The sequence below is a fragment of the Canis aureus genome, chromosome 2 (genome assembly GCF_053574225.1).
Source record: "Canis aureus isolate CA01 chromosome 2, VMU_Caureus_v.1.0, whole genome shotgun sequence".
Lineage (NCBI taxonomy): Eukaryota > Metazoa > Chordata > Mammalia > Carnivora > Canidae > Canis > Canis aureus.
In genome coordinates, this window is record NC_135612.1 from 3466238 (window position 1) to 3492945 (window position 26708).

Consider the following 26708-nt stretch of genomic DNA (forward strand, 5'->3'; position numbering starts at 1 on the left):
GCTTCGGGAACTTGGATCCTGAGACCTCGGAGAACGCGCCTAACTTTTAAGACAGCTCGTTGCGGGCGGCTGCGCCCGAGCGCCTCTGACCTAGGGAGCTCACGCTGCCGTGACTGAGGCCTCGCTCGCCAATGCTTTGTGACTCCGATGAGCCCGAAAGAAAGAAATTCCATTGTGCGTAAATGATCTTCAAGGTCCCAATAAAAATAAAAATTAAAAACTCCCTAGCAGCAAGAGTTTTTGAGCTTAACAACATATAATGAGGTGATAGGACTGGAGAAACGGTAGGACGTCTGGGATACTTAAAACCCTAAAATTTGGGGGGAATCCCTGGGTGGCTCAGAGGTTCAGCGCCTGCCTTTGGCCCAGGGCGTGACCTCGGGGTCCTGGGATCGTGACCTCGGGGTCCCACGTCGGGCTCCCTGCAAGGACCCTGCTTCTCCCTCTCCTTGTGTCTCTGCTCTTCTCTCAATCTCTCCCTCTGTCTCTCAATGAATAAATAAAAATCTTTATTAAAAAAATCCAAAATTTTTAATCTGAACATGGGGCTCCTGTTTTGATCCTCTGTTCTATAATAATCTGTGAATTGCTACGTAAACCCTGGTTTTCTTCATTCATTTTTTTTCTTTTTTAAAGAGAAGATACTGTGCACCCATTAGGTGCCAGATGCCATACCCAGATACTGGACAGAACATTCTTTAAAATGGACCAAAAAGGGCAGCCCAGGTGGCTCAGCGGTTTAGCGCCGCCTTCAGCCCAGGGCCTGATCCTGGAGACCCGGGATCGAGTCCCACATCAGGCTCCCTGCATGGAGCCTGCTGCTCCCTCTGCCTGTGTCTCTGCCTCTCTCTCTCTGTGTCTCTCGTGAATAAATAAATAAAATCTTAAAAAATAAATAAATAAAATGGACCAAAATAAATAAATAAAATAAATAAAGTAAAATAGGCCAAAGTTTAAGGAACTCCTTAAAAAAAAGCAAAATAGGAAAAGCAAAAGAAACCTACTATACAAGAGTCAGACTCAGTAAAACTCTCCTGGAGTCACAGTTCCATCGTAACATCTCCTCCCTTTAAACCCTCAGCCTCCCTTTCCAATTCAATGCAATTTAAAAATAAATAGAATTTATCTCTTTGCCTAGTTTCCTGTTTTTCTATTTAAACACATGCACATTTTTATTTTGTTGTCCATAACAACAATACTTCTTTATGTCACGTCCACCAGGGAAAAGTCCTATTTCACCTCCTGAGAATAATTTTTATGAAATTTACACTTAATAAATAATAACAGACAACATGGGGTGGGGAGTTTCTTATGAGCCAGGCGCTGTTCTAAGTACTTGAAGTGGATTCCCTCATTGAATCTCCTAGAATAATCCTGTGAGACAGGCTCTATTACAAGCCCTTGTCTACAGATAAGAAAACGGAGGCACAGGAAGCTGAAATGACTTGCCCAAGGTCACACAGCCAATAAGGGGATAACGTACGGTTCCAGTCCAAGCAACTCTGCTCCAGAATTCACGCAATCAACCATTATACTATGTCACCTGGGCTCGGTCCCTGCTCCACCTCACCAAAAGCATTCTGCTGCCAAAAAAAAAAAAGAGTCTCACAGGATGTAGTGGCAACTTACTCATCTTTCTGCTATAGGTTAACATACTCAAGAGACAATGCATACTGATGCTCAATATTCTTTCCTTGGTCTCATTTTCCCACCTAGATCATTTTAAACATAGTAATGCATATTATTACACCTACAAATTTAATTGTATTTTCCTATCTTTACCTCCTATTTTCTTTTTGGTCTTACTCACTTATTCTTTCAATGTTCACTTAGCATTGGCTAGGTACCTGGCATATAAATTCACAGGCTCATAAAAACTGCAAAATTTAAATCTGGTAAATCAAAACTAATGTTTACAGTCAAGGAATACAGAATCTGAAGTAGCTCGATGTCTTGCTTCTTGGTCTAGCCCAGAGAAAAGTTAATTCAGTTATGTCTCCTTTGCTCACCTAATACCGACTGGTTCTGCTTTTCAGAACTAGGACATTTTGATGTCATCGAGCCGCCTTATGAGGCAGACTTCCAGATCAGTAATAAAGATAATAAACACAATGGACGTTAAAGCTGTGGCCTAGGGATGCTATAACAAAGTACCACAAACTGGACAGCTTAAGACAACAGAAATTTATTTTCTCACAGATCTGGAGCTCAGTGTCTGAAATCAATGTGTTGGCAGGGCCACCCATGCTCCCTCCAAAACTTCTAGGGGAGGATCCTTCCTTCCTGTGTCTTAATAGCTCCTGGTAGCCCCAGGCAATCCTTTGCTTATAGCATAACCCCATTCTCTGCCTGTGTCTTCACATGGCTGTCTTCCCTTCTCTTCTTTATTGGGACGCCAGTACTATTGGATTACATCCTACTCCAATGACCCCGTCTTATGTTCATTATATCTATAGGTCTTATTTCCTAATAAGGTCATATTTATAGGTATTGGGTATTAGGATTTTAACATCTCTTTTTGCAGGATACAATTCAACCCATAATGAGGCGCTGTGATCTTTACACTTTACACTAGAGTTAAATGAGTATCTATTGATGCTTATCTTTTGGCTTTTGATTTTAAGCCTTTTCTTGGGTCATGCTAAAAGCATATTTCCCATCCAATGGTGACTTGCGATTTAGTAATCCTTGGTAGAGAACATTGTCAAAGTCTTTTCTAAAACCTAAGTTTATACCTTACTATCTTCATAGAAAAGAACTCTAAGAATAATCGGTCAGGCATGATTTCTTCCTTAGAAAATGTTTTCCTGGGATCCCTGGGTGGCGCAGCGGTTTGGCGCCTGCCTTTGGCCCAGGGCGCGATCCCGGAGACCCGGGATCGAATCCCACGTCAGGCTCCCGGTGCATGGAGCCTGCTTCTCCCTCTGCCTGTGTCTCTGCCTCGCTCTCTCTCTCTCTCTCTCTCTGTGTGTGACTATCATAAATAAAAAAATAAAAAAAAATAAAATAAATAAAATAAATAAATAAAAAGAAAATGTTTTCCTGGGCAGCCCAGGTGGCTCAGTGGTTTAGCGCCACCTTCGGCCCAGGGCCTGATCCTGGAGACCCGGGATCGAGTCCCACATTGGGCTCCCTGCATGGAGCCTGCTTCTCCCTCTGCCTGTGTCTCTGCCTCTGTCTCTCTCTGTCTAAGAAAGAAAGAAGAAAGAAAAAAAGAAAAGAAAAGAAAAGAAAAGAAAAGAAAAGAAAAGAAAAGAAAAGAAAAGAAAAGAAAAGAAAAGAAAAGAAAAAAGAAAAGAAAGAAAATGTTCTTCTCCTAGGAGATTATTGTAATATTTAATGACTATCTGTTATTATGGATTCTAAGAGCTGGCCAAGTACTCAAAAAATATTTACAGACCCTCTTCTACGTGCCAAGTACTGCACAGAACTAAGGAAATAGCAGTACACAAAATGAAAATAACTGTCTTCTTGGAGCTACAGTTTGGGAAGCTGGCAGAGATTACAGGGAAAGAAAACAGATACTAAAAACATATACACATAAACAAATACCATGATTAAGTGAGTTACTAAATATAAATACACATATTAAAGTATCTAATGCACAGAAATGCTTTCTAGAACCCTACTACATAGTAAATGTTACCCAACAAAATAGTAGCAGGAGGAGGAGGAGGAGGGGCAGTAAAGACGCTAGAAGTGCTCTGTAAGAAGCGAAAACGGGCAACAGGATACCTAATGACAGCAGGGTAGACAGATAAGAGAGCCCGTTACAGCTAGAGCAGTCGGAGATGCCTCAAACGAATGGTATTTGAGCTAAAGTGATGGAAAGAAGGAGGCCAATCATATGAAAACCTGGTAAAAAAAGAAAAGAAAAAAGAAAAAAATATATATATATATGTTAGAGGAAACAAAAAGGGCTTGAGATGAGAAGCTTGGGAAGTCAAGGACAATCCGATCAGAAAGGCTGGAGATGGGAGAAGAGGAGGGAGGCCTCACTGGGAGGAGACAGGCAGGGACAAGATCATTTCTATGGTACGAAATCTGAATTCTAGGTTGATTACAGAGAGATGCCACTGGAGGGACATTAGCAGGAGACCGATTAGACCACGTAGAGATCACTCTAATTACTGATAGAAAATCAATGTAGGATGGGCAAGGGGGCAAGCAGGTGGCATGACTGAAGTAGTCCAGGCCACATTTATGGTCACATTTATTAGGATGCTCACGGTGGAGATGCTGCATGAGGTGGGACTTGGGGTTATATTTTGGACATGGCATCAGGAGAACTTGCTGATGGAATGGATGTAAGATTTGAGAAAAAAATGAAAAAAACAATGCTTTTCTCCCAAGGTTTTGGCTTGAGTAGCTTATTCAAGGGGATACCATTTACTAAGAAGTGGAAAACGGTGAGAGTGGGAGATTTGGTGGTTTTGACAAGTTAAATTTGAGATTATCAGTCCGATTACTGGATGAAATGATCAAATTCTAAGCCAGTCTCTATAAATGAGGTTGACCTTCAGCGTGTCTTAGTCATCCATATGAATCGTCATCATGATATAACAAAGAATTCACTATGGTAGCAGTAACTAAGCATTATTTTTACATGTTGAAGAACTATGTTGCAGGGTGATGAGTTCTGGTAGACATGTTAAACGTAGAAAAACTTCATATTTACATTTCCGAACTGTGTGCATTTAGTTTGATTTTTAAAACATAAGGTGAAAAACATCCCAATTTCAGAAATGTGGTTTCTTTGACATTGAGCTCCACCTGCTGGTAATTTCTTACCTTTAGGTCTGGTAATTTCTGAATATACTATATCATGAAAAAGAACTAAACTATGTTAAAGTGAGCTTCCAAACCCAGTATACTGAAAAACCACACTTAGGAGATATCATGGTAACAACTTCTTTCTTTAGAGCTACAAGTTATTGAGTTTAGTTACACGCCAGGCACTGTGCTAATTTTTAGAAGTATGATCTCATTAATCTCCAAAATGATTCTGTGAGTTTTCTAGGACTTGGCACATTTTACCTATAAGGAACCTGGGCTCAGAGAGGTAGTGTAACTTTGTCAGAAAATTTTGAGTTTGAATCTGCCACTCTGGTTCTGATCAAATTCCTTAACCTCTTCAAGCTTCAGTATGAGGAAAACCACTTTCCTGTGGGATTATTTGCCAGGAGTAATATTTTATACATGTAGCACAAAGTCCCTTTCTTTTAGTAATTTTCCTTAAGTGACATATTAGCGACTTTACAATGGCAAATATTAATGGCCCAAATCAAGTGACTTGCAAAGAATGATCTTTTGGGAAATTTTGAATCTTGAATTGCACTGGATTTTTTAAATTCCATTTAGAAAACTATTCCCTCCAGGGGTACCTGGGTGGTTCTGCTGGTTAAGTGCCCGATTCTTGATTTGGGGTCAGGTCAGGATCTCAGGATCGCAGGGTCAAGACCCTGTCAGTCTCCTCCGGGGAGGGGGGGGGGGGTGTTGTCTGCTTGAGGATTCTCTCTCTCTCTCTCCCTGCTCAGGCCTGCACACATCCACGCATGTGCACCATCTCTCTAAAACACGTAAGTCTTAAAAAAATAAAAATAAAAAGCTACTCCCTCCAAAATGGAACATGTTTCATACAAGACTTGGATTTACAGCACTCATTGACCACTCACCTCTACAATCTATACAAAGAGTGACCACAACCAAACCCAACAAAACAATCTACAAACTTAAATTAAGAATGAGGTAGAAAACAGTGAGGCATCAATAAGTAGAGTATATCACAGAAATTACAAGCAAAAGTTGAAGTTTAATACTGACTTTTTAATCATCAAGAATAGTTTTTAAGCATATCGAGGAACAAGCTTCAAATAACTTTCTGGGAGTTGGTTATGTGTTTCACACACATATGCAAATTATTTTAATACATATTTCCAATAATTTTCAAAGAAAAAACGGCCCTTCGGTTTAAAAAAAAAATCAGCAAATAAATTTACTAATAAATTCTTACAGATTCACCTTCAAACAAGTAGAGGATGCCTGCAATTAAGAAAGAACTCTTCCCAGGAAAAAAAAAAAAAAAAAAAGAACGCTTCCCAGGGGGACGCCTGGGTGGCTCAGTGGTTGAGCGTCTGCCTTGGGCTCAGGTGGTGACCCCTGAGGTCTCGGGATCGAATCCCGCATCAGGATCTCCGCATGGAGCCTGCTTCTCCCTCTGCCTGTGTCTGCCTCTTTCTCTGTGTCTCTCATGAATAAATGAAAAAAATCTTTAAAAGAAAAAAACACTCTTCCTAAGGAATATAACCATCCATCGTACAGCTAACTGCAGCTGAGAAAAATAGTACTAAGACCTGTTAAAAGCATACGTTATTCTAAGTCTAGATTATATTCTTGGATAAAATCCGTTTATAGCCAGCTGCATTCTCAAACCTCCACAGGGCTGATTTTGGTGTTAAGGCCTCCACCTCCACCGAGGGACTATAGGTTTTGCAGACATGGCCCTATGAATCTCCTTCCTGCGTTAGCTGTACTGATACTGTCAAGGGCACTGTCACCGCAAAAGTCAGTGTTAAAGCCTCCAGGAAGAAATTCTATTAGAGCTAAATGCAATGAAAAGCTTTGCTTCCCCTGCAATGTGACATGCTTTCTTTTATTTAATACTAAGTGTTATATGACTTTATCTCCTTTTTCATTTTGGCCTTTGGGAAGCTTAGAGTCCAAATAACAGCTCTGGCGTAGTAACTACATGTGCTATGATCTATATGGCTTCCCCCCAGTCGTGATAACCTGTTACAGCCTCTATTTTTCCTGGCTGTGATTTTAGTTTCTGTTTATATTTCACTGAAATCTCGTTAGCATTAGCTACCTCAAATATTCAGGGGACAAAGAAAAAGAACGAATGCGGAAATGAACACAGGCACACATAAATCTATATATGAAAAACCTTGCAACGTGCAGTTTACACATTCCCAGGGCTGACATACTTTCCTCCTGACTATTTAAGACAAAAGCCTGACCATCTGCAGTGATTACCTATATATGATGACATCATGCTCCCTGCCATCTTCAGGTACAGCTGAATCTTAAGCCATCAGCATTTTTTCACTTCCTGCCCATCAGATGGAGGACTCAGGAAAGCTGGAAGGACACGGGAAGATCCCCGGGTGTTCTTTGTGTTTTTTTTTTGTTTGTTTGTTTTTTTAATCATTTGAATCCCAAAGCACATTGAACAGCTGCTAAGCAAGAGGTCAAAGCTGTCCCTGACTTTGACTTTCGGAGAGGACAGAGAGGCAACATCCCAAAAGAACACCCGAGAAGCCTATCGGAAATGACAGAAATTAAATTAGGTTTTCAAATTCCTACAGAGAATAAAAAGGCCAGTGTTGTTTCTCAGTGTCTCTGGCCCATGTTGGTTTCAGTTACACATACACCAAGTATCTGAAGTATCCGCACAATTTACCACAGCACCTTTGAAGCATGGTATATTTTTTGAGATAGAAATGGTTATGATTTCATTCCTTACCACTGTTTTTGCAATTATAATAAGGAACCACCAAATTAAAATGAGACCTCTAAATTGTAGGCTCTCCTAAGATGCTAGAAGGTGCACAGGTATTCACTTCTCTCAGGGAGTTAAAGAGCTAGTGAAAAGTCAGAATTAACGTGTTTGTATAGCATATCTATACCATTAGAGAGTCTCTGAAATTTAAAAAAAGAGAGAGAGAGAGAGAAGAGAAGCCTTATGGATTTCCATTATCATCAAAAGAAGCTGGTAATGAGCCTTTCTGATTGTAACATATTTTTAATAAACTATGACAGCTATACAAATAGAAGATGATATAAAATATTCATTGCAGCATACGACAAACAATACCTAACCAAAATGTAAAAAAAAAAACAAAAACAAAAGAAAACAAAAAAAAATGTAGGATCCCATGTTCAATTAATTTTTATTAGTTTTAAATTCAGAAATTAAGTCCTTGAAAACATGATCAAATATAATCAAATATTAAATTGATTACAGTTATAGAAAAAGTCTATATAATTATATTTTACACAAAGCGTGGACAAAAAGGTATCTCAGCAAGAGTTTTCATGATGATTTGAATTTCATCTGTGTCATCTAACTGAATGAACACGATAGAGTCATCTAGCAGTTTCCTTTTCTAATAATACACCTGCACTGGAGACTAATAAATGGCAAAGACTATGAATATTTTATAAGTAATAAAACTGAGAAGGGCTCACTGTATCAAAAAGTATAGATATCTGTAAGAACCAAACTCTGTTAACATAAACCCTAACTAAGTGATGGTGACATAATTCATAGCAAACTGATAATGAAAGTCTATACTCCTCCAAGCCTCCTGCCCACAAATGCTACAATAAATTATGATTTTTCAGATTTCTGTTTGGAGGGATTACATTACTAAAGTAAACATCAAAATGTTCCACTTGAGTATTTTCTTACCACCCAAAAACCATTTGGAAATCAATAATTTAGTGTTAAAATAACTAGAACAAACAAATTTTCTTGAAATATTAGAATTTGGAGGGTGCCTGGGTGGCTCAGTCAGCTAAGCATCTGCCTTGGGCTCAGGTCATGATCCCAGGGTCCTGGGATCGAGCCCCAGGTTGGGCTCCTTGCTCAGCAGAGTCTGCTTCTCCTTCTCCTTCTGTCCCTTCCCTCTACTCGTGCTCTTTCCTTCTCTCTCTCAAATAAATAAAATCTTAAAAAAAAAAAAAAAATTGGCTCTTGACCTAAAACTTGCAAATAGGAGAACGAATCTTACCAAGTATCTGAACCACAAATCGTATTCCTTGATAGATTTTACTGAACACTTTAAAGCAAAAATTTTGACACCTTAAAATTAGCTTGGTTCAATAATATTTTTAAGATTTTTATTTATTTATTTATTCATGATAGACATAGAGAGAGAGAGAGAGAGGCAGAGACACAGGCAGAGGGAGAAGCAGGCTCCATGCAGGGAGCCCAACTCGGGACTCGATCCCAAGACTTCAAGATCATGCCATGGGCCAAAGGCAGGCGCTAAACCACTGAGCCACCCAGGAATCCTCTTAATTTATTTTAAATTCATGTGCTCTCCTGTGCCATCTCCTTTTTCCTAGTCCCCTTTCTCTTCAATTTTGACCTACCTCTTATTTCTGCATGTTCTTTACCTTCCATCCTCTTTACCCCTATTTATCTTCTTCCTCCCTTCACCTGTTACTCTCGTTCCTGTCCTCTCCTCTTCAGATCTCTCTTTTTTTCCCTTCGTGAGTCTTCCTTAACAGGCTTAGGAGACAAAGGATGGCAAGAAAGAGGGATTCCCTCCCAAAGCAAATTTTTATTACAATAGCCTGATTTATCCCCTAGTCAAAACTACAAAACTATGTTGTGGGATAAGAAGGATGTTCTGGCTCCAGGAAGACTGTATCTAATTGGGAAAAAAAAGAAATGAAAAAAGGAACACAAACCATCTAAACTGCCAGGGTTTCAGTAGTTTCTGACTCCTTGGAATATCTAAGATTCTAGTGACTCTTGGATTAATTAAACATCTCAAAAGACAACTAAGCCTTTCTCTTGCCTGACCTTCTACCCCGACCAGTCCTGGTCTTGGTCCTTCGGCCCCTGAGGCCAGCCCCCTTCCTAATCTCCAGCCTCCTTTCTTTCCATTACTTCCCAGGGCCCTGCCTCTGCCATATCCTCCTGGCGTTGGCCCCTGGGGCCTTCTCACGTCCCGGCTGCACCCAGAAGCCAGTGCTCCTTTCCAAAGTTTCAAGACCCTTTCCTTCGCCTTCTCCTCTATTCTTTTTGTCCACGTACTTCTCTCAAGCAAGATTACTTTTGCGAAGGGAAGGGCCAGGGTTGGGCAACACTGTGAGATGGACTAAATCCATTTTCAGCAATGTCCGACCTGCCTTCCGGCAGCACAGCCCGCCCGAGGCCGCCTCAGCGAGTGGCTGCCGCGCCCGCGCCACCCACCGCCGGGCCTCGCGCTTTCTCCTGCTCCTGAGCCCCGGGTCCGGGGTACCTGTTACCACCTCATGAAGCTTAACACGCTGCAGAATTCAAAAGAGCAACATCCTTTGCCCAAGAGTCCTCAAACTTTTCAACCCAAGAGACCCGAAAGACACCATGCTTTCTCAGGGGACATCACAGTTAACTATGGCCTTTAAGAAAAGAGAAAGGAAGAGAGGAAGGTATGCAGGCCCCCGCCCCCAAAGAAAAAAATATATATATATGAAGGGAATTGGAGACAAAAAGATAAAAGGGCGGCCTGTGCAATTTATTTTAAAGGATTTTTGTTTGTTCCTGAGAGACACAGAGAGGCAGAGACCCAGGCAGAGGGAGAAGCAGGCTCCATGCAGGGAGCCCGACGTGGGACTAGATCCCAGGATCCCGGGGTCACGCCCTGAGCCAAAGGCAGACGCTCAACCATTGAGCCACCCAGGTGTCTCACAGCCTGTGTAATTTTATTTTATCTTTTTTTTTTTAAGATTTATTCTTTTATTTATTTATGATAGACACACAGAAAGAGAGAGAGAGAGGCAGAGACACAGGCAGAGGGAGAAGCAGGCTCCACGCTGGGAGCCTGACGCGGGACTCGATCCCAGGATTCCAGGATCGCACCCTGGGCCAAAGGCAGGCGCCAAACCACTGAGCCACCCAGGGATCCCACGGCCTGTGTAATTTTAAAAGCACCCCTCACACTCCTTCCAAGTAATCTGAAAAGACAGCCATAAACAACCTAACACAGAACAAAAACTAATACACACATCCGGAGTTGAGCGTGCTTTCATACCAGGCCCATGCTAAACTGGAACACATTTTTTTTTTCCCTGAAAATTTTAGGTGGAGTTCAAGATACATAGAGCAGGGAACAAATATCAAAAGGATAGTTTATGAACTTCTCACAGATTGACAAGATCCCTATACCCAGAAGACATATCCAAAAACAAGTCATTCTGGTTCTCCAGAACACTACTGTGTGTCTTTTAGTCACCCCCGCCCCCCAATTCCAAGGCATAACCACTGTCAAGGGTAAGTGGGTAACCAGAATCCTAACTTGTAGTATCATGAATTAGCTTGGCCTCGTTTTGAACTCCATATAAAGGGAATCCCAAAATATGTAATGTCTGGTATCTTTCACTAAACATTATGTAAGATTCATCGCTGCTGTATGTAGTTGCAATATATTCATTCTCATTACTACCGAATATTCCACTGGGTAAATATCCTACAATTTATCTATTCTACTGCTGACATTTGGCAGTTTCCAGTTTGGGTCTAATATAAATAGGGTGCTCCTGTGAATATTCTTGTCCATGTCTTTTGAGGCGTATACGTACTGATGTCTATTGCACCTATGCCCGGGAGTGGACACACTGGGATAAGGGTACGCGTATGTCTATCTTTAGTAGGTACTGTCAACTAGTTTTTCCAAAATGGTTGTTATCACTACACTAAATATCTGAACCGCTAAGACATTTTCGAGAACAAAGTGCATCCTGGCCATGCTTAAATAACACAAAATACTGAATTTTTTTGTCCATATAGAAGTAATAAATATACTAGTTGAGTCTAATTTTCTGCATTTTTTTCTATCAGTGTTAAAAAAAAAAACTTTATTACTTTTAAAACGTATTCTGGAATAGTTTGCCCTTCTACAATAACTGAGTAGGTGTTTGGTTTGGTGCTTATATACTGGAACATGTAGAGACAGAGCCTAGCTTTTTACTAAATACTGGAATCTAACCACTGATGGTTTGTTTCACTTTGCAACATCAGGCATATTGGAGAAAAGTTAATTGAGCATCTACTTTTCACGAGGTACTGCATTAAGCACCAGCATCCCTATATTATTATAAGAAAAAAATATTTGTAAGAGATGAGGTATTTTTAATAACAGCATAAATGAAGCCAAGGCATTTTCACTCTCAATGATAATCTACAGGCCTCTCAGATACTCGCCTTCATTTACTGAGGTGTTTGCAAGTGGCTTTGTTTAAAATAACTATAGCATAGGAGAAACAAAAAATTATATTCATTTATAAATAGAAATTTTTCATAACTTTTTAAGGTTTATTTATTTGAGAAAGAGAGAGCAAGTGTGTGGGGAGGAAGGACAGATGGAGAATCCTTCAAGTAGACTCCCTGCAGAGTGTGGAGCATGGAACCCAAGGGGGGACGTGCTCATCCCAGCATCCAGGAGACCATGACCTGAGCTGAAATCAAGAATCGGATGATTAACTGAGCCACCCAGGTGCCCCAGAAATTTTCAGCAATTTTATTACTCTCAGTTATTATGACGAATTAGCCGTGTAACTAAATATTTTTTCTTAGATAATTAAATTTTGTCTTCTCAATGTATCTGCATTAATCTGTAATAGTCCAAAATCTTTTTTTTAATTCTTTTTTTTTTTTTAAGATTTTATTTATTCAGAGAGAGAGAGAGAGAGAGGCAGAGTCACAGGCAGAGGGAGAAGCAGGCTCCATGCAGGGAGCCCGACGTGGGACTCGATCCCGGGTCTCCAGGATCACACCCTGGGCCGCAGGTGGCGATAAACCTCTGAGCCACCGGGCGCTGCTCTTTTTCTTAATTCTTTTTTTTTTTTAATTCTTTTTTTTTTTTTTTAAGATTTTATTTATTCATGAGAATACACAGAGAGGAGAGAGAAAGAGGCAGAGACACAGGCAGAGGGAGAGGGAGAAGCAGGCTTCATGCAGGGAGCCAGACGTGGGACTCGATCCCGGGTCTCCAGGATCACACCCTGGGCTGAAGGCGGTACTAAACCACTGAGCCACCAGGGCTGCCCCCTTTTTTTTAATTCTTAACTAACATAGAATGAATGCCAGTTCATAGTGTGTCCATGAGTTAAGTAAACAGTTAATCTGGGAGGGGAAAAAAATCAGAGGAAGAAAATCTAGTAATAATGAAATTGTTAATAAATTTAAATGCTTTATTACATTTAACCCTTTTTTGTGTGAACTGAATTTCTCTGCTTTCATTTTTTATCTTTATCTTGACTGATATTCCAATATTCCCAATTTTCTTGGAAATGTAGATTTAGGAGTAATCATTTGTTGTTTAAATAATGACAGAAAGGGGAGAAAAGGCCACAGATACAGGATTACAAAGAAAGGATTGAAAACCAAGGGCTGAGGGCTAAAGCCTCAGGAATGTTAATGGCTGATTTCATCACAGCACTTAACTGATGTTTTCCTGTTAATCAGTTGTTTATTGCCATTTTCTGCCTGCTAAATGTAGATCCATGAGTGCAGAGATTTTTGTCTATTAACCCCATTGTCTCCGTACATGACACAATATTCATAGAAATGCTTAATAGTGTTTAACAGGTACAGGAGGGAAGAGAAGAAATGGGGACAAAGGTGGAACAGACAGTAAAGAAAGAGAAATGGCGAAGACAGAGGAAAGAAAAGGAACAAAATCAAAATGTGTACTGAGCACCCTAACTATGTCTGGAGCTCTATATCAAGCCTCTGCCTTTGCATTTCTTTAGTCCCGATGATGCTATGAGGTGCCTATTACCAACTACATTTTACAGATGAAGAAACTGAGGTTGGGAGGGAGGTAAAAATTCACATAAAGGCAAATAAACTCTTCACTAATACAGTCAACTTTCAGTTATTAATTGATTTCTTCTGTTCCATCTCCCCCACCAAACCCTCTCGCAAAGTCTAAATCTATTTTATCTTTGACCCACCCTTCAAAAAAAAAAAACCCATAGATAATATTCATGTACTAAGTGATCATAAAATACTTGAGGAATCCTAAATAACAATATGAATCTCAATGTTTAATCCTTTTTTCATTAATCATAGTAGATATTTAATTCTTGCCTTTCTTCTTTTATTATACCCTTTTAGGGCTAATTAATCCCTGGCCATTAGTTTGTGCTAAGATATTAGGAAATTCAGGGACGCCTGGGTGGCTCAGCGGTTGAGTGGCTGCCTTTGGTTCAGGGTGTGATCTCAGGATCCGGGATTGGGTCTCGCATCCGGCTCCCTGCATGAAGCCTGCTTCTCCCTCTGCCTGTGTCTCTGCCTCTCTCTCTTTCTGTGTCTCTCATGAATAAATAAAATCTTTAAAAAAAGATATTAAGAAATTCATAATTTAAAGAGTAAGTTTGAAATATATATACACATACGCCTATTTACCTATGAAGATACACATATAAATGAAAATGAAAAGTAGTTTTTATACACACACGTATACACACACATGTATACATATATAAATGAAAAAGCTACTTTTTTTTAACTATTTACTTGATTTGGCCTATATATATATACTGCATATGCATATGAGCCCAGGCAACAAAGGTATAAATTGAAAACATTTTGAAATTTTAAGGGCTTTTTCCTGGATAGAAGATCCAACCTAACCCAAAAGAACATCACCAACATCATCAATTGGCCCATATGAATAATTTCATTTGTATGAACCAAAGAAAAATGAATATTTAAAGGAATCCTTTTTTTAATTGAAATATAATTGAAAAAAGAAGAAATAATTAGTTTCGGGCATGATTCAATATTTGTATATACTATGAAAGAATCACAGTAAGTCTAGTTAATATCTATCACCAAACAGTGACAATTTTTTTTTTCTTATAGGGAGAACTTTTAAGAAGTACTCTCATCAAATTTCAAATACATAATAGAGTATTACTAACTATAATCACCATGCTGCATATTACATACCTTGTACTTATGTATTTTGTAACTGGAAGTTTGTACCTTTAGATGACCTTTACCTGTGCCCCCATTTCCCAACCCTGTCTTCGGCAACCACCAATCTGTTCTCTGTTAACTATGAGCTCATTTTTTTTTTTAAAGATTTTCTTTATTTCTTTATTTGAAAGCGAAAGAGAGAGATACAGAGCACGCACACAAGCTGGGGGAGCAGCAAGCAGAAGAAGAAGAAGAAGAAGCAGGCTGAGCAGGGAGCCCAATGTAGGGCTCAATTCCAGGACCCTGGGATCATGACCTGAGTTGAAGGCAGACACTTCACGAATTGAGCCACCCAGGTGTCCCGAGCTCATTTTTTTTGTTTTAAAAGATTCCACAGATATCATGTAGTATTCATCTTTCTCTGTCTTACTTATTTCATCTAGCATATAATTCCTCAAGGTCCACCCATATCATCACAAATGGAAAAGATTTCATTCTCTTTAATGATGAACAATATTCCATTGTGTAATATATACCACATCTTCATACTTAATCCACTGATACACACTTAGGTTGTTTCCATTTCTTGGCTGCTGTAAACAATGCTGGTATGAATATGGGCGTGTAGATATCTTTTCAGGTTAGTACTGCTTCTTTCAGATAAATAGCCAGAAATGAAACTGTTGGATCATAGGGTAGTTCTATTTTTAATCTTCTGAGGAACCTCCAATATTGTTTTCCACAGTGGCTGTATTAGTTTGAGCTTCCACCACAGTGTAAGCAGGTTTCCTTTTCTCCATATCCTCACCAACACTTATTCTTTCTCATCTTTTTAATAAAAGACATTCTAACAGGCATGGAGTGATACCTCATTCTGGTTCTGATTGGCATTTCTCTGACAATTAGTAATGTTAAGGAATCTTGACTGGAGTCATTTGAAAAAGCCAACAAGGCTTTTGTAACCTAATCATAACCATCTCTTAACTTCATTGTTTTAAATATTAGAAATTTATATACTAAATAAACATCAAGCATAAGATATAGCTGTAAATATACTTCAGGTATCAGATCTTAGGATAATTCAATAATATTAATGGCCTACAAAGCCACTGAAGGTTCAACATGATAAAATTCCTGCCTTAGGAAAGCTAGAAGCAAAGTTTATTAATCTACAAAACTAATATATTAATTCAAGGTTAATATAATAATTAACATCTATAACTGACATTGTTATCAGGTTTAAACACTGATATTAAACACTTATTTTGAGAGTAAAATCTAAACCTATAAAGTTGCACAAAACCTTCTAAAAAGTGTCTCACACACAAACTCCATTTATATACATAATAGTATTATAAAGAATTTACCAGTTTTCTTTATAATAACATAAGGTTGAAAACCATGTAAATATGTCACTCCTTTGCTCAAAATCTTCAATGTTCTCTCATATATCTAACAGCATCAAAGTCTTTACAATAATTTTCCATGACTGTATGATCCAAATCCCTATTATTTCTCTGATCCCATCTTTGAGTTATTCTCTCTCACTCTGTTCTGAAATATTCTCATTTCAGGCAGTCTCAGCATTTGCGCCCTTAGTTCTTTCAGATCTCTGCATAAATGCCACTTTATCAGTGAAGACTTGATAACCCCCATATATAAAAATACATCCCATCACTCTTTTTCTTCCATCTTGCTTTATTTCTCTCCAAAGAACTAATCATTACTTGACATACATATATGTTTAATGTTTAATATACTTACTATTTAATATATATACATTGAACTGTTTGTACCTAAAGAGTGAAAGGTCCAGGAGAACAGAAAAAAAATGTTTATTTTGTGCACTACTATTCCTCAAAACCTAAAATGATACCATTACCCCTGACAACAAAAATTCATTGATTGAACAAATGAAAAAAAAAAAAAAAAAGGAAGCAACTGTATATGCACTATTATGAAATGATACCTAAAATATATTACATTAAAAAGTAAGGTACAGAACAATATTGTTTTATGCACTACCATTTCTGTAAGAGCAGGAGGCATATAATGAACGTTTATGTTTTTATCTGTATACAATGCTTCTGGAATGTTACCTCTGAGGTAGGAAACGGAGAGACCAAGGAAGGACACTTAGACTCCTATATATCTGTACATGTACTACCTATCCAGAGAAATTAAAGTTTTGCCTTTATGAATAAGATATACACAAGATAATCCTGCAGGAAAATCTACAATCTATACCTAACTCAATGAATACTAATTAATTTATACATGAACCAAAGTGTAATATTAGAATAAAACTGTAATAAAATCTTACGTGTTTCAATAATATATAACACACATTATTTCATTTCAGTGTCATAAAAATCCTGTCAGGCAAGGTGGATATATATTCATTCCTTCTTTCTATGGAAAAGAAAAGTCAGAAAGGTTAAGAAACCTGACTGTGGTTAGAAAGCAGAGGCAAAGCTCAATTCGGGTCTCTTAATTTTTTGTCTGGTACTTTTCTCAATATATTTGATGAAAAGAGGCTTCAAATTAATATTGATCTTATGTATTTCAAGAAAGAAAGTGTACCCGATGAGGAAAACAGATAAAGCTTCAATGATGTTGTCAATCTCAACTGTTATCAGTCCATTTTAGAGTTTAACTATAAAATTGAAAATATATCAGATACTACTATAAAATGGACTATTAATGAGTCATAATGACAGACAATATTTAGTAAACAAACCAGATATTTTGTTGGTTGCAAATATAACAAAACAGGATTTTACTGACAGTGCTGTTCAACTAAGCAGAACTTAAGAAGATTTGCAGAAGATAAATAGACGTTGCATATTAGTCTAGCAAAAGAGCTTAAAAATGTGCAACTTCAGAAACATCAAAGTAAAGGCAATTATCTCTCAGAACAGCTAACCATATTTAAAAAGTAAGAACTCATTATGAAGTACCATCAATTCTAGATATATCTGACGTATAAGAAAGATTCTGTCAACAAAAATTATTATACGTTGTGCATAGCACATGCTATTATAAAGTAAAACAACTAGGTTGCTCTGGAATGAAAAGGAAGTCCAATTTCTCAACTCAACAGATACTGACTGAAAACTTATCTTCTTACAACTAAACAGATAAAAACAAACAAAGTAAAGTGATGCTTTTAAGTTAATTAATTTTAAAAATAGGAAAATCAATGTTACTCAGGGATTAGAAATTTCTGGTATTTCCATCATTATCCAAGGACAGCCAACAAAGAATTCACCTTCCTCATAAGCTCCAAAGGCAGATTCTTCTGCCCTGAAGAGCTAGAATTGAAGAATGAAATAAAATAATCCTTGGTTTTATAGAACATTTAAACAACTCAAGATTCCTACAGATTTCTCAGCACATTTAATGCCCAATCAGCTATGAAAGATTTATCTTCTAATTCAGTATTTCCCAAAGTATGTTCCATTGCACTGTGGCCCCTTCAAGACACTCTTTGAAAAGGAATTGGGTCAATATTTTCAGAGACACTGCCTTCCATGCTACATTTCCCCTACCAGGCATTGGATATTAAAAGTTTAGAAAATTCCAGCAGTCAGTACAAAGGCTTCTTTTGTCTTAGCCCAGCATGTCCCAAATTCTGGAACTCCTTTCTCCTCGGAACACTTTGAGAACACCAAATTCTTTTGATTTTCTACTCACGGGTTACTCCCTTAGTTTCCTATTGGGTCCTCCTCTCCTAGACCACTTAACTTGAAGTGCCCCAAAGTTCGATCCTTCTTTCTCTTTTCTTCTCTATTCTCTCTTACTTGGTGACTGCATACAGTCACATGATTTTAACTTACAACCCTCAAATTTATATCTCCAGTCCAAATCATACTCCTGAACTTGTGGCCCAAATACCAAATTTTGACAATGACTTGTTTTTCTTAAAAAGACAAACTAAAATCTTGCTCTTCCTCTTCAAAGCTGCTCGAGGTATAATCCTTCCATGCACTCAAAACAAATTTTAGTCTTCTAGTCTGCCTGCTAAAAACATTAAAATCATCCTTGCCTATTCTTGCCCATATCCCATATTTAATCCATAGGAAATTTCCTGGGGTCAACCTTCAAAATACATCTGGAAGCCAAACACTTCTTGCAACTTCCCATGCTCCTCCCATCCTTGCTCAAACTGTAAACTATAACGTGAGCCACTGCAATAATCTTCTTCCATCTTGTTCCTCTTAAGTAGTTTAACATTTCTGCCATAGTAATCCATTTAAATAAAAAGTCAAAGCACATCATCCCTCTGTTACTGCTCTCCAACCCAATGGGGCTCCCCACTTCACTCAGAGAAAAGCTATAATCCTTAGTTAATGGTCCACAAAGCCCCAAGAACTGTTCTCCAATGCTTCTCTAAACTCGTTCCCTATACTCTCACCTTCTCCTCTACTCAGACTTCCTTAACCACCCCTTGAATAGTCCAACATCCTCCTGCATAATAGCCTCTGCAACAGGTGTACCCTCTGAAATGTTCTTTCCCGAAGTTAAGGGATTTAATAGCTCCATTACCAGTCTTTGTTCAAATGTCAACTTCCCAATGATGCCTATCCTGACTTGAATTTAAAATTCTGTCCCAACCTCTAGACACTCAACCCTCTACTCTACTGTTTCTATTTCTTGTCATTTATCATTTTCTAGTAATAATATATAATTTACCACTTATTTATTAACTGCCACTCACTAAAGATTGTGATCTCTAAGAGAGGGCTTTTTTTTCTATTAATTTTATTCACGGAGGTATCTCAATCACTTAGAAATGTACTTGACACATTGTAGGTGCTCAGTAAATATTTTTTGAATCAATAAATGAAATATACTTATGCCCAGACAATAGAGAAGTACTGTGCAATACTTACTATTCATTAATATTATTTTCTCCTTGGTATTTTGACCAAAATAAGGCCAAGGTTTAAAAAAAAAAAAAAAGAAGGATGACTTCTCCTGGGACCCTTGGGGGGGGGAGGGGCTCAGTGGTTGGGCCAGGGCAAGATTCTGGAGTCTCAGGGTGGAGTCACACATCAGGCTCCCTGCAGGGAGCCTGTTTCTCTCCGCCTGTGTCTCTGCTGCCTCTCTTTCTGTGTGTCTCTCATAAATAAATAAAATCTTTTAAAAAAAAGGATGACCTCCTGACAGAGATATATTATATTATCTGTCTCCACAATTTTTTTAGATTTCTTTAAATAAACAGCCTGTCATACTTACTGTATAATACAGCCAAAATAAACATTAATACATCTAAGAACCTGACGATACAACCTTAACTCTGATTACACATTGAATCACCTTAAAAATTGTATAATATTTTATAAGATCACTAAGATGGGCTGTAGCACCATACGGCACTCCTTCCACAAAAGCATTCACCACTGAAGAGTAAGAGTAAGTGTCCTGGTTAACACTGCCGATAATTAGGATCCTGTAAAAGGGTTAATTAATGGACTCTCTTACTCTTAAATAATATTTAGGCCAAATTTTCAAGATTTTCCATTATACCATAGTTTTATTTTTAGTTCTTCCAATTCTTCGATATTCAACTAGATTTTTTAATGACCCATTGATTCTTAAAATGTTATTTTATTATTTTAAACTCCATATATTATGGCATTCCACTGTAAATTCCTTAAAGAATTACTGGAGGCACTGCCTCAAGGAAGAGATATGTTCATGATTAACATTTCAATTATTTAAAATAAATTGGATAAAATGAAATGAGTCACATCACTCTGTAAAAACTTCCAGGGTGTTATTCACCATCACTTAATAATGGGTACAAGAGAAAGTTTAAAAGTGCTAGAAAGCAGTTTGTTCTCATAAACGGCTATATGTTCTCTATGAAACATTATTTATTCATTTGTTAAAAATTTTGTCTTCAATGATTATGAAAGATAAAATTGCAAATGATTGCAAGTTCCTAAAGAAGTAAGAATTGATTAACTGTTATATTTTAAGTTTCAAGGTCTGGTTTATAGTCATAGTTACCAAATGAGGATATGCTATCATCCAGTGAGTTGAGTATCTTGTTTTGTCATAATAATGCCAATATGGGTCATGTGACAGAGAATTAATTAAAATAAATTAGGGGACAGCCCCGGTGTTTCAGCAGTTCAGCACCGCCTTCAGCCCAGGGCCTAACCCTGGAGACCCGGGATCAAGTCCCACATGAGGCTCCCTACACTCTCCCTCTGCCTGTGTCTCTGCCTCTTTCTCTCTCTGTGTCTCTCATGAATAAATAAATAAAATATTTAAAATAAATAAATTAAATTAAATTAGATTAAATAAAAAATAAAATAAAATAAAAAATAAAATAAAATAAAATAAAATATAAAATAAAATAAAATAAAATAAAATAAAATAAAATAAAATAAATTAGGTAGTCAGTTCTAAAACTATCCGCCACTGAATCAAGCTTTGAAGTATCCAATTCCACACCCACATGGAGACAAGGAAGTATTATAAACTACACTCAGGGAACAAAGATTTACTAGCCAAGGTTTTTAAAACCCAAGTAAAAGAAAAAGCTTCAGAAGTTCCTCTGAAAGAATGCATATAACAGATAATTATCAAGAATCAGAAAGGGCCCTTAGTACATAGAGGAAAATCTTTATTATCTGATAGGACAGTAAAAGAGAGAAGGGAAATATAATTCACAACAATGTAATATACAGATTAGTATGGCTCAATTAATAACAAACATGGGAATAATCACAATAATTTAAATATTTCATATTTTCACATTTATCACATTTTTAAGTCCTTTAATTTATCGAGATCCTTATCTGGCCCCTTCCCCAAGAAATCAGTGTCTGTTTTTTAGAAGCCCCATTTGCACAGTTTTTCAGTGACTCAGAATGCTCTACTGCCTTTTCTTTAAGAAAGGAGTGAAATACACTCCCACTGTGCCCTCTACCTCCCTTACAACTCCTGCCTGTGTTTGTGTGGACCTCCAATCCCCAGAACCACGCTGGGATGGACACCTTGTCTGTAAAACCCTGGGTAACTATCAAATCATGATCCAGACTTCAGATTGTTCTGTATAAAATGCAAAACAAATGTTTTTATTAGCAACAACAAAAAGTGTCTCCTTTCTTACAGAGACACTGGAATATGTTTAACAATCAAATTTTACTATTTAGAACCACATAAACTAAAAATGACGATAATACCAGCTATAGTATCATTAACTATGATAGTTCTATCTATGGACTACATTCAGCTACTCACAGAAAAAGCCAAGGACATAGCTAAGGCTTTTTCAACCTTGGCACTACTGATATTTTGGGCTGGATCCTTTTGTGTTGAGGGTGTGAGGCAGAGGCTGTCCTGTGCATCATAGGATGCTTAGAAGAATCAGTAGCCTCTACCCATCAGATACCGCTATAGCACCTACTAACTGTAACAACCAAAAATATGTGGAGACATTGCCAGATGTCCTCTGGGGGGCAAAACTACTGCCTTGGTGAGAACCACCAACCTAAAATGGCTAGAAAGAAGGAAAAGAGGAAAGAAGGGAGGAAGAGAGGGAGGAAAGTATTTATAACTAGGCATTCTAAACAGTTAATGAAACTACATAAAATGAAGCTGAATTTCTAGATGGTGCAATTGAATGTGTTTATTGTAGTTTAAGAATATTTATATGAAAAACCTACTTTTAAACAAAATCAAATGTATTGTCAAATAGTAAACACATCATCAATCTCAGGTAAATAAGATTGTATTGTACTTAAGAAGGAAAAATAAATAGCTTTCTCCTTATTTCTTACTTCTATCTTAAGAACAACACTCTATCTTCCTGCTGTCTCCCAGGATGAAAAATACTACGGTCTTTGCACTCAGTTCTGAAGGCAAGAGAAGAGCTTTTTCCTCTGACTCTAGAAGTGGTTCCAGAAAGTGTTCTCCAGATGACCTGAGGTGACTGACAAGCCTACTTTGCATTTATGGACAAGTTTAATAGGATCTGCACATTAACAAGACTAATAATTTGTCATAGCAAAAGAATTAAGTTTTGTATTCACTTGTTACCCAAATAGTACTCTTTCAAGTTTTTCTTTTGATTACTTTTTGGCTTACCATAGATGTAACTGATCGTGCATCTTCTTCATAATTCACTACTGGAGGTGGCTCTTTCCCTTCATTTTCTTGTACTTTTTGCTCTAGTAATTCTTTCTGTGCTGTAAACTTTGCCTCAGTGCATCTCAGCTGCTGGACTGACTGTTTCAGCTCTTCTAGTGTCTGTTTTTGGCTTAGCAGAAGCACAATACTGAAAGAGAACACGTTAGACATAAATTATTTCAACTTCTTTAAAAAATGAAGACTTTAAAGAAAACCATATAGGCACATTATGCTTCTGTTTCATTTTCATCTTTGTAACAGTCCTTCAGAATCATTCGAATTATAAAACTAAACAGCTTGCACATCACGATATTTACTAAATGTTAGCATTAACAAAATGAAAGGGTAAAAAACAACAAAATGGAAGAAAATATTTGGAAGCAAAACCCAAATTCTGGATGCTTTCAAATCTAATGTAATCTATGGCATTCATTCTATTCAACAGCTAAACCATTTACCTCACAGAGTACGGACACTTAGGCTGAGAAGTGTGGCGCCTAAGGGGAATTAATACGACTGAAGCAGAATCTCAGTTTATTTCAAATCTCAAATGGAATGTAGCTGAAGGAAGACCTGTGCCTTGGGTAAAATAAATCATATCAAGGTGACAACCCAGGACGAAGCTGTGTTTATATTGCACGGGGTGTGTTTTTAGAGTTGGAGAAAACTGTTCTGACAAGGACTGAGGACTGAGCTGTGACTGAGGAAATGAACACAAGTCTCCAGATCTTCCCAATACCAAGGCTACCAAGATAAGTGACTTCCCCATTTCTTCTTTTGAGAACTGCATAGGCCACATGTTCTTTTATTGTGACCTATGAACCCCTGAAATCTGCCCTAAAGGGAATTTCAAACTATTTCAAATTCACCCACAAGAAAAAGGTAGTGGTGGCAAGGAATACCTTCTGGAAACACTGTCATACATGGCATATTAATATTTTTTTTTAGGATTTTATTTATTTATTCATGAGAGACACAGAGAGAGAGGCAGCGACACAGGCAGAGGGAGAATCAGACTCCCTGCGAGGAACCTGATGTGGGACTCAATCCCAGGACCCTGCCAGGCACTCAACCACGGAGCCACCCAGGGGACCAGCATATTAATATTTTAAAGAACGGTGTGATGTACCATTGAAAACAGGTCATTAAAATGTAAGTGACACTAAACTGTCAATAAGGGAAAACTTCAAAACTGGAGAATAAGATCAGAAAATGTCACCTTCTTAAATTAGAATCTAAATGGATCAATATTGATTGAATAAGTAATCAGAGGCAGAAAGAGCCCACTAAGAGAGACTTGTTTATAAATATGATGTTGATCAATATTTTGAAAACTCAATTCCAATCAAATTGAGCAGGGTGCCACCTCGGTGAATGCTATAAAGAAAGCTATAATCTCCTCATTATACTGCAGTGAGTTTCAGGTGAGTATCCTAACAAAAAAGGGAACTCAGGTAGAGAACGGAGTGAAATATGGAAAAAGTAAAACTAATGTTTAAGATTATTTTTAACAAGAACTTAGCAGTTCAAAAGATTAGCCCCTCCAACCAGTGGAGTTCACGGCAAGAGTAATGAAGAAGGGTATACATACCATCAGAGCTCATTAACACTTCCCAAGTAAAATCATCGAGGCATAATGGAAAGAGTGTAATTACACTGAACGAGAACAGATTCAACTTAATGACTTAATCACGCTGTTTTTCTCATCTTCAGTTTTAACATCGGAAAAATTGATAATAATACCAAACTGTCAGGGTTGTTCTGAATACAATGAGATAATTCTTGAAAAACTGTTAGCACAATACCTACCATAAAGTCAGAATACAGTAAATAGCAATTATCATTTATATCACCGTCATTCAGCCATCTGTGACCTGGGTTCTAAACCCACACAGATTTTCTGACAAATTCATGCTGGTTTGCCTATTAGGTAGTAAGTCCTTTTACATACTAAGTTAGTTACATATTTTTTTTCTCTATAAATCTCTTCAGATTTTTAAAACAACCACTTTTGTGGACATAAATTCATGAGGACTAGGTTCTGGCTAAGATTACAACCATATGAACCTAAAGCTTCTTGGGAGTTCCTTCTTTGTACCTCCTAGCCACCAAAGAATCACATGACAAGAGGACAAGGAATGACAAAGTAAATGTACAAAGTAAGATGGTAAAAACACATATTTGTATACATACATAGGATGAGTCTGAAAAACAGGGTGAATGATTTCACAAATGTGAACCAATTATTAGAGAAGTATACTTGAAAATAATAACACTGTAAAACCATTGCTGCTACCATTAGCCTTTTGTAAATAAATTTCATAAATAGGAAAAAAGGCAAAACAATAATCAAAGGAATGATTAATAAACTTCAAAATAAAATATGAAATATCAAATAAGGAACAATAATTGCAAAAAAAGTCAATATTAACTGAACATCTGAACAAAATTCAAAGAAATACATTTATGGGAAGTAAAACATACATTTTGTTATCTCTTCAACTATATGGCAGGCCCCCTAAGATGACTACACCCTCCTCTCCAGAACCTGTGTATATATGACCTTACATAGCAAAAGGGAGTTTAAGGACATTGGAACGAGGAAGTTATTTTAGATGATCCAGGCAAGCCCAATAGAAGCATCTGATAAGAGGGAAGAAAAAGGGGACTATGTTAGAGAAGGCAATGTGACAAGAACAAAAAGGGAAGAAAGGCACAGTGATGTGGGGCCAGGAGCCAAGGAATGAGGAAAGTACCTAGAAGCTGAAAAACAGAAAAAGTAGATTTTCCCCCCCGACCCCTGTGGGCCCCAGAGTATCCAGAAGAAATTAGCCCCATCAACAACTTGCCATTACACCCGTAAGATTCATTTCCAACATCTGATCTCCAGAAACATAAGAGAATAAATTTGTGTTGTTTTAAGTTACCCAGTCTATTGCAATTTGTTATGGCAGGAAAAGAAAACAAACACAAACCCTAAGAGAGATGGTACCATTTTAAGCAGTTGAACTAGAAGGATTGTTATATGGTTGTGCAGTAGCCAATAACAACCAGAATATACACTTAGGAGAAAAATATTAAAGAGTTAGAAGTATTATTAAGCCAGGGGAAAAAAAGGCTGTATTACATGAAGGATGTAAATAAATTAGTTTTAGCTTCATTAAATACTAAACACATTTTTTGAAGGATTAAACCATCATAGGAAGTTAGAATTAAAAAAAAAAAAAAAAAAAAAAAAAACAACTTAAATAGAAATATCAGACAGCCCAGCAATTCTGTTTCTGGGTATTTACCTAAAGAAAACAACAACACTAATACAAAAAGATATCTGCATCCCTATGTTCCCTGCAGCATTATTTTAAAAAGCCAAGATATGGAAACAATCTAAACGTCCATCAATAATGGGTGGATGAAGATGATGTGGTATGGTGTGGTATGGATACAGATTATTCATATATATTATATATAAATATATTTAAATATATAAATCCACAATGAAATATTATTCAGCCATAAGCAAAGAATGAAATCTTGCCACTTGTGACAATATGGATGGACCTAGAGGGTGTTATGCTAAGTAAAATAAGTCAGACAGAGAAAAACAAATACCATATGATTTCAATTATATGTAGACTCTAAAAAACAAAACAAACAAAACAAAACAAAAACTTTGATAATACAGAGAACAAACAAGTGGTTGCCAGAGGAGAGAGGGTTAGTAGGATGGGCAAAATTTGCAAAATGAGTTAAGAGGTACAAACTTCTGGTTATAAAGCAAATAAGTCACAAAGATGTAAAATACAGCACAGGAAATATTAGTCAATAGTATCATAATAATTTTGTTGGTGACAGTAACTAG

General features: G+C 37.4%; 1 protein-coding gene across 14 annotated transcripts in view; it reads right to left on the reverse strand.

Annotated features, from left to right (window-relative positions):
* FER (FER tyrosine kinase) overlaps positions 1–26708 on the reverse strand; it is a 434062-nt gene that overhangs the window by 284031 nt on the left and 123323 nt on the right. For 11 of the 14 annotated variants that reach the window (XM_077861808.1, XM_077861843.1, XM_077861834.1 and 8 more), the window contains one exon: positions 22808–22997. In XM_077861808.1, coding sequence (XP_077717934.1) covers positions 22808–22997 — 190 coding nt within the window. Of the gene's footprint in view, positions 1–1483; positions 1581–12092; positions 12232–21368; positions 22221–22807; positions 22998–26708 lie in introns of those variants that run through there. The other 3 variants (XM_077861910.1, XM_077861900.1, XM_077861921.1) reach the window with 3 other exon arrangements.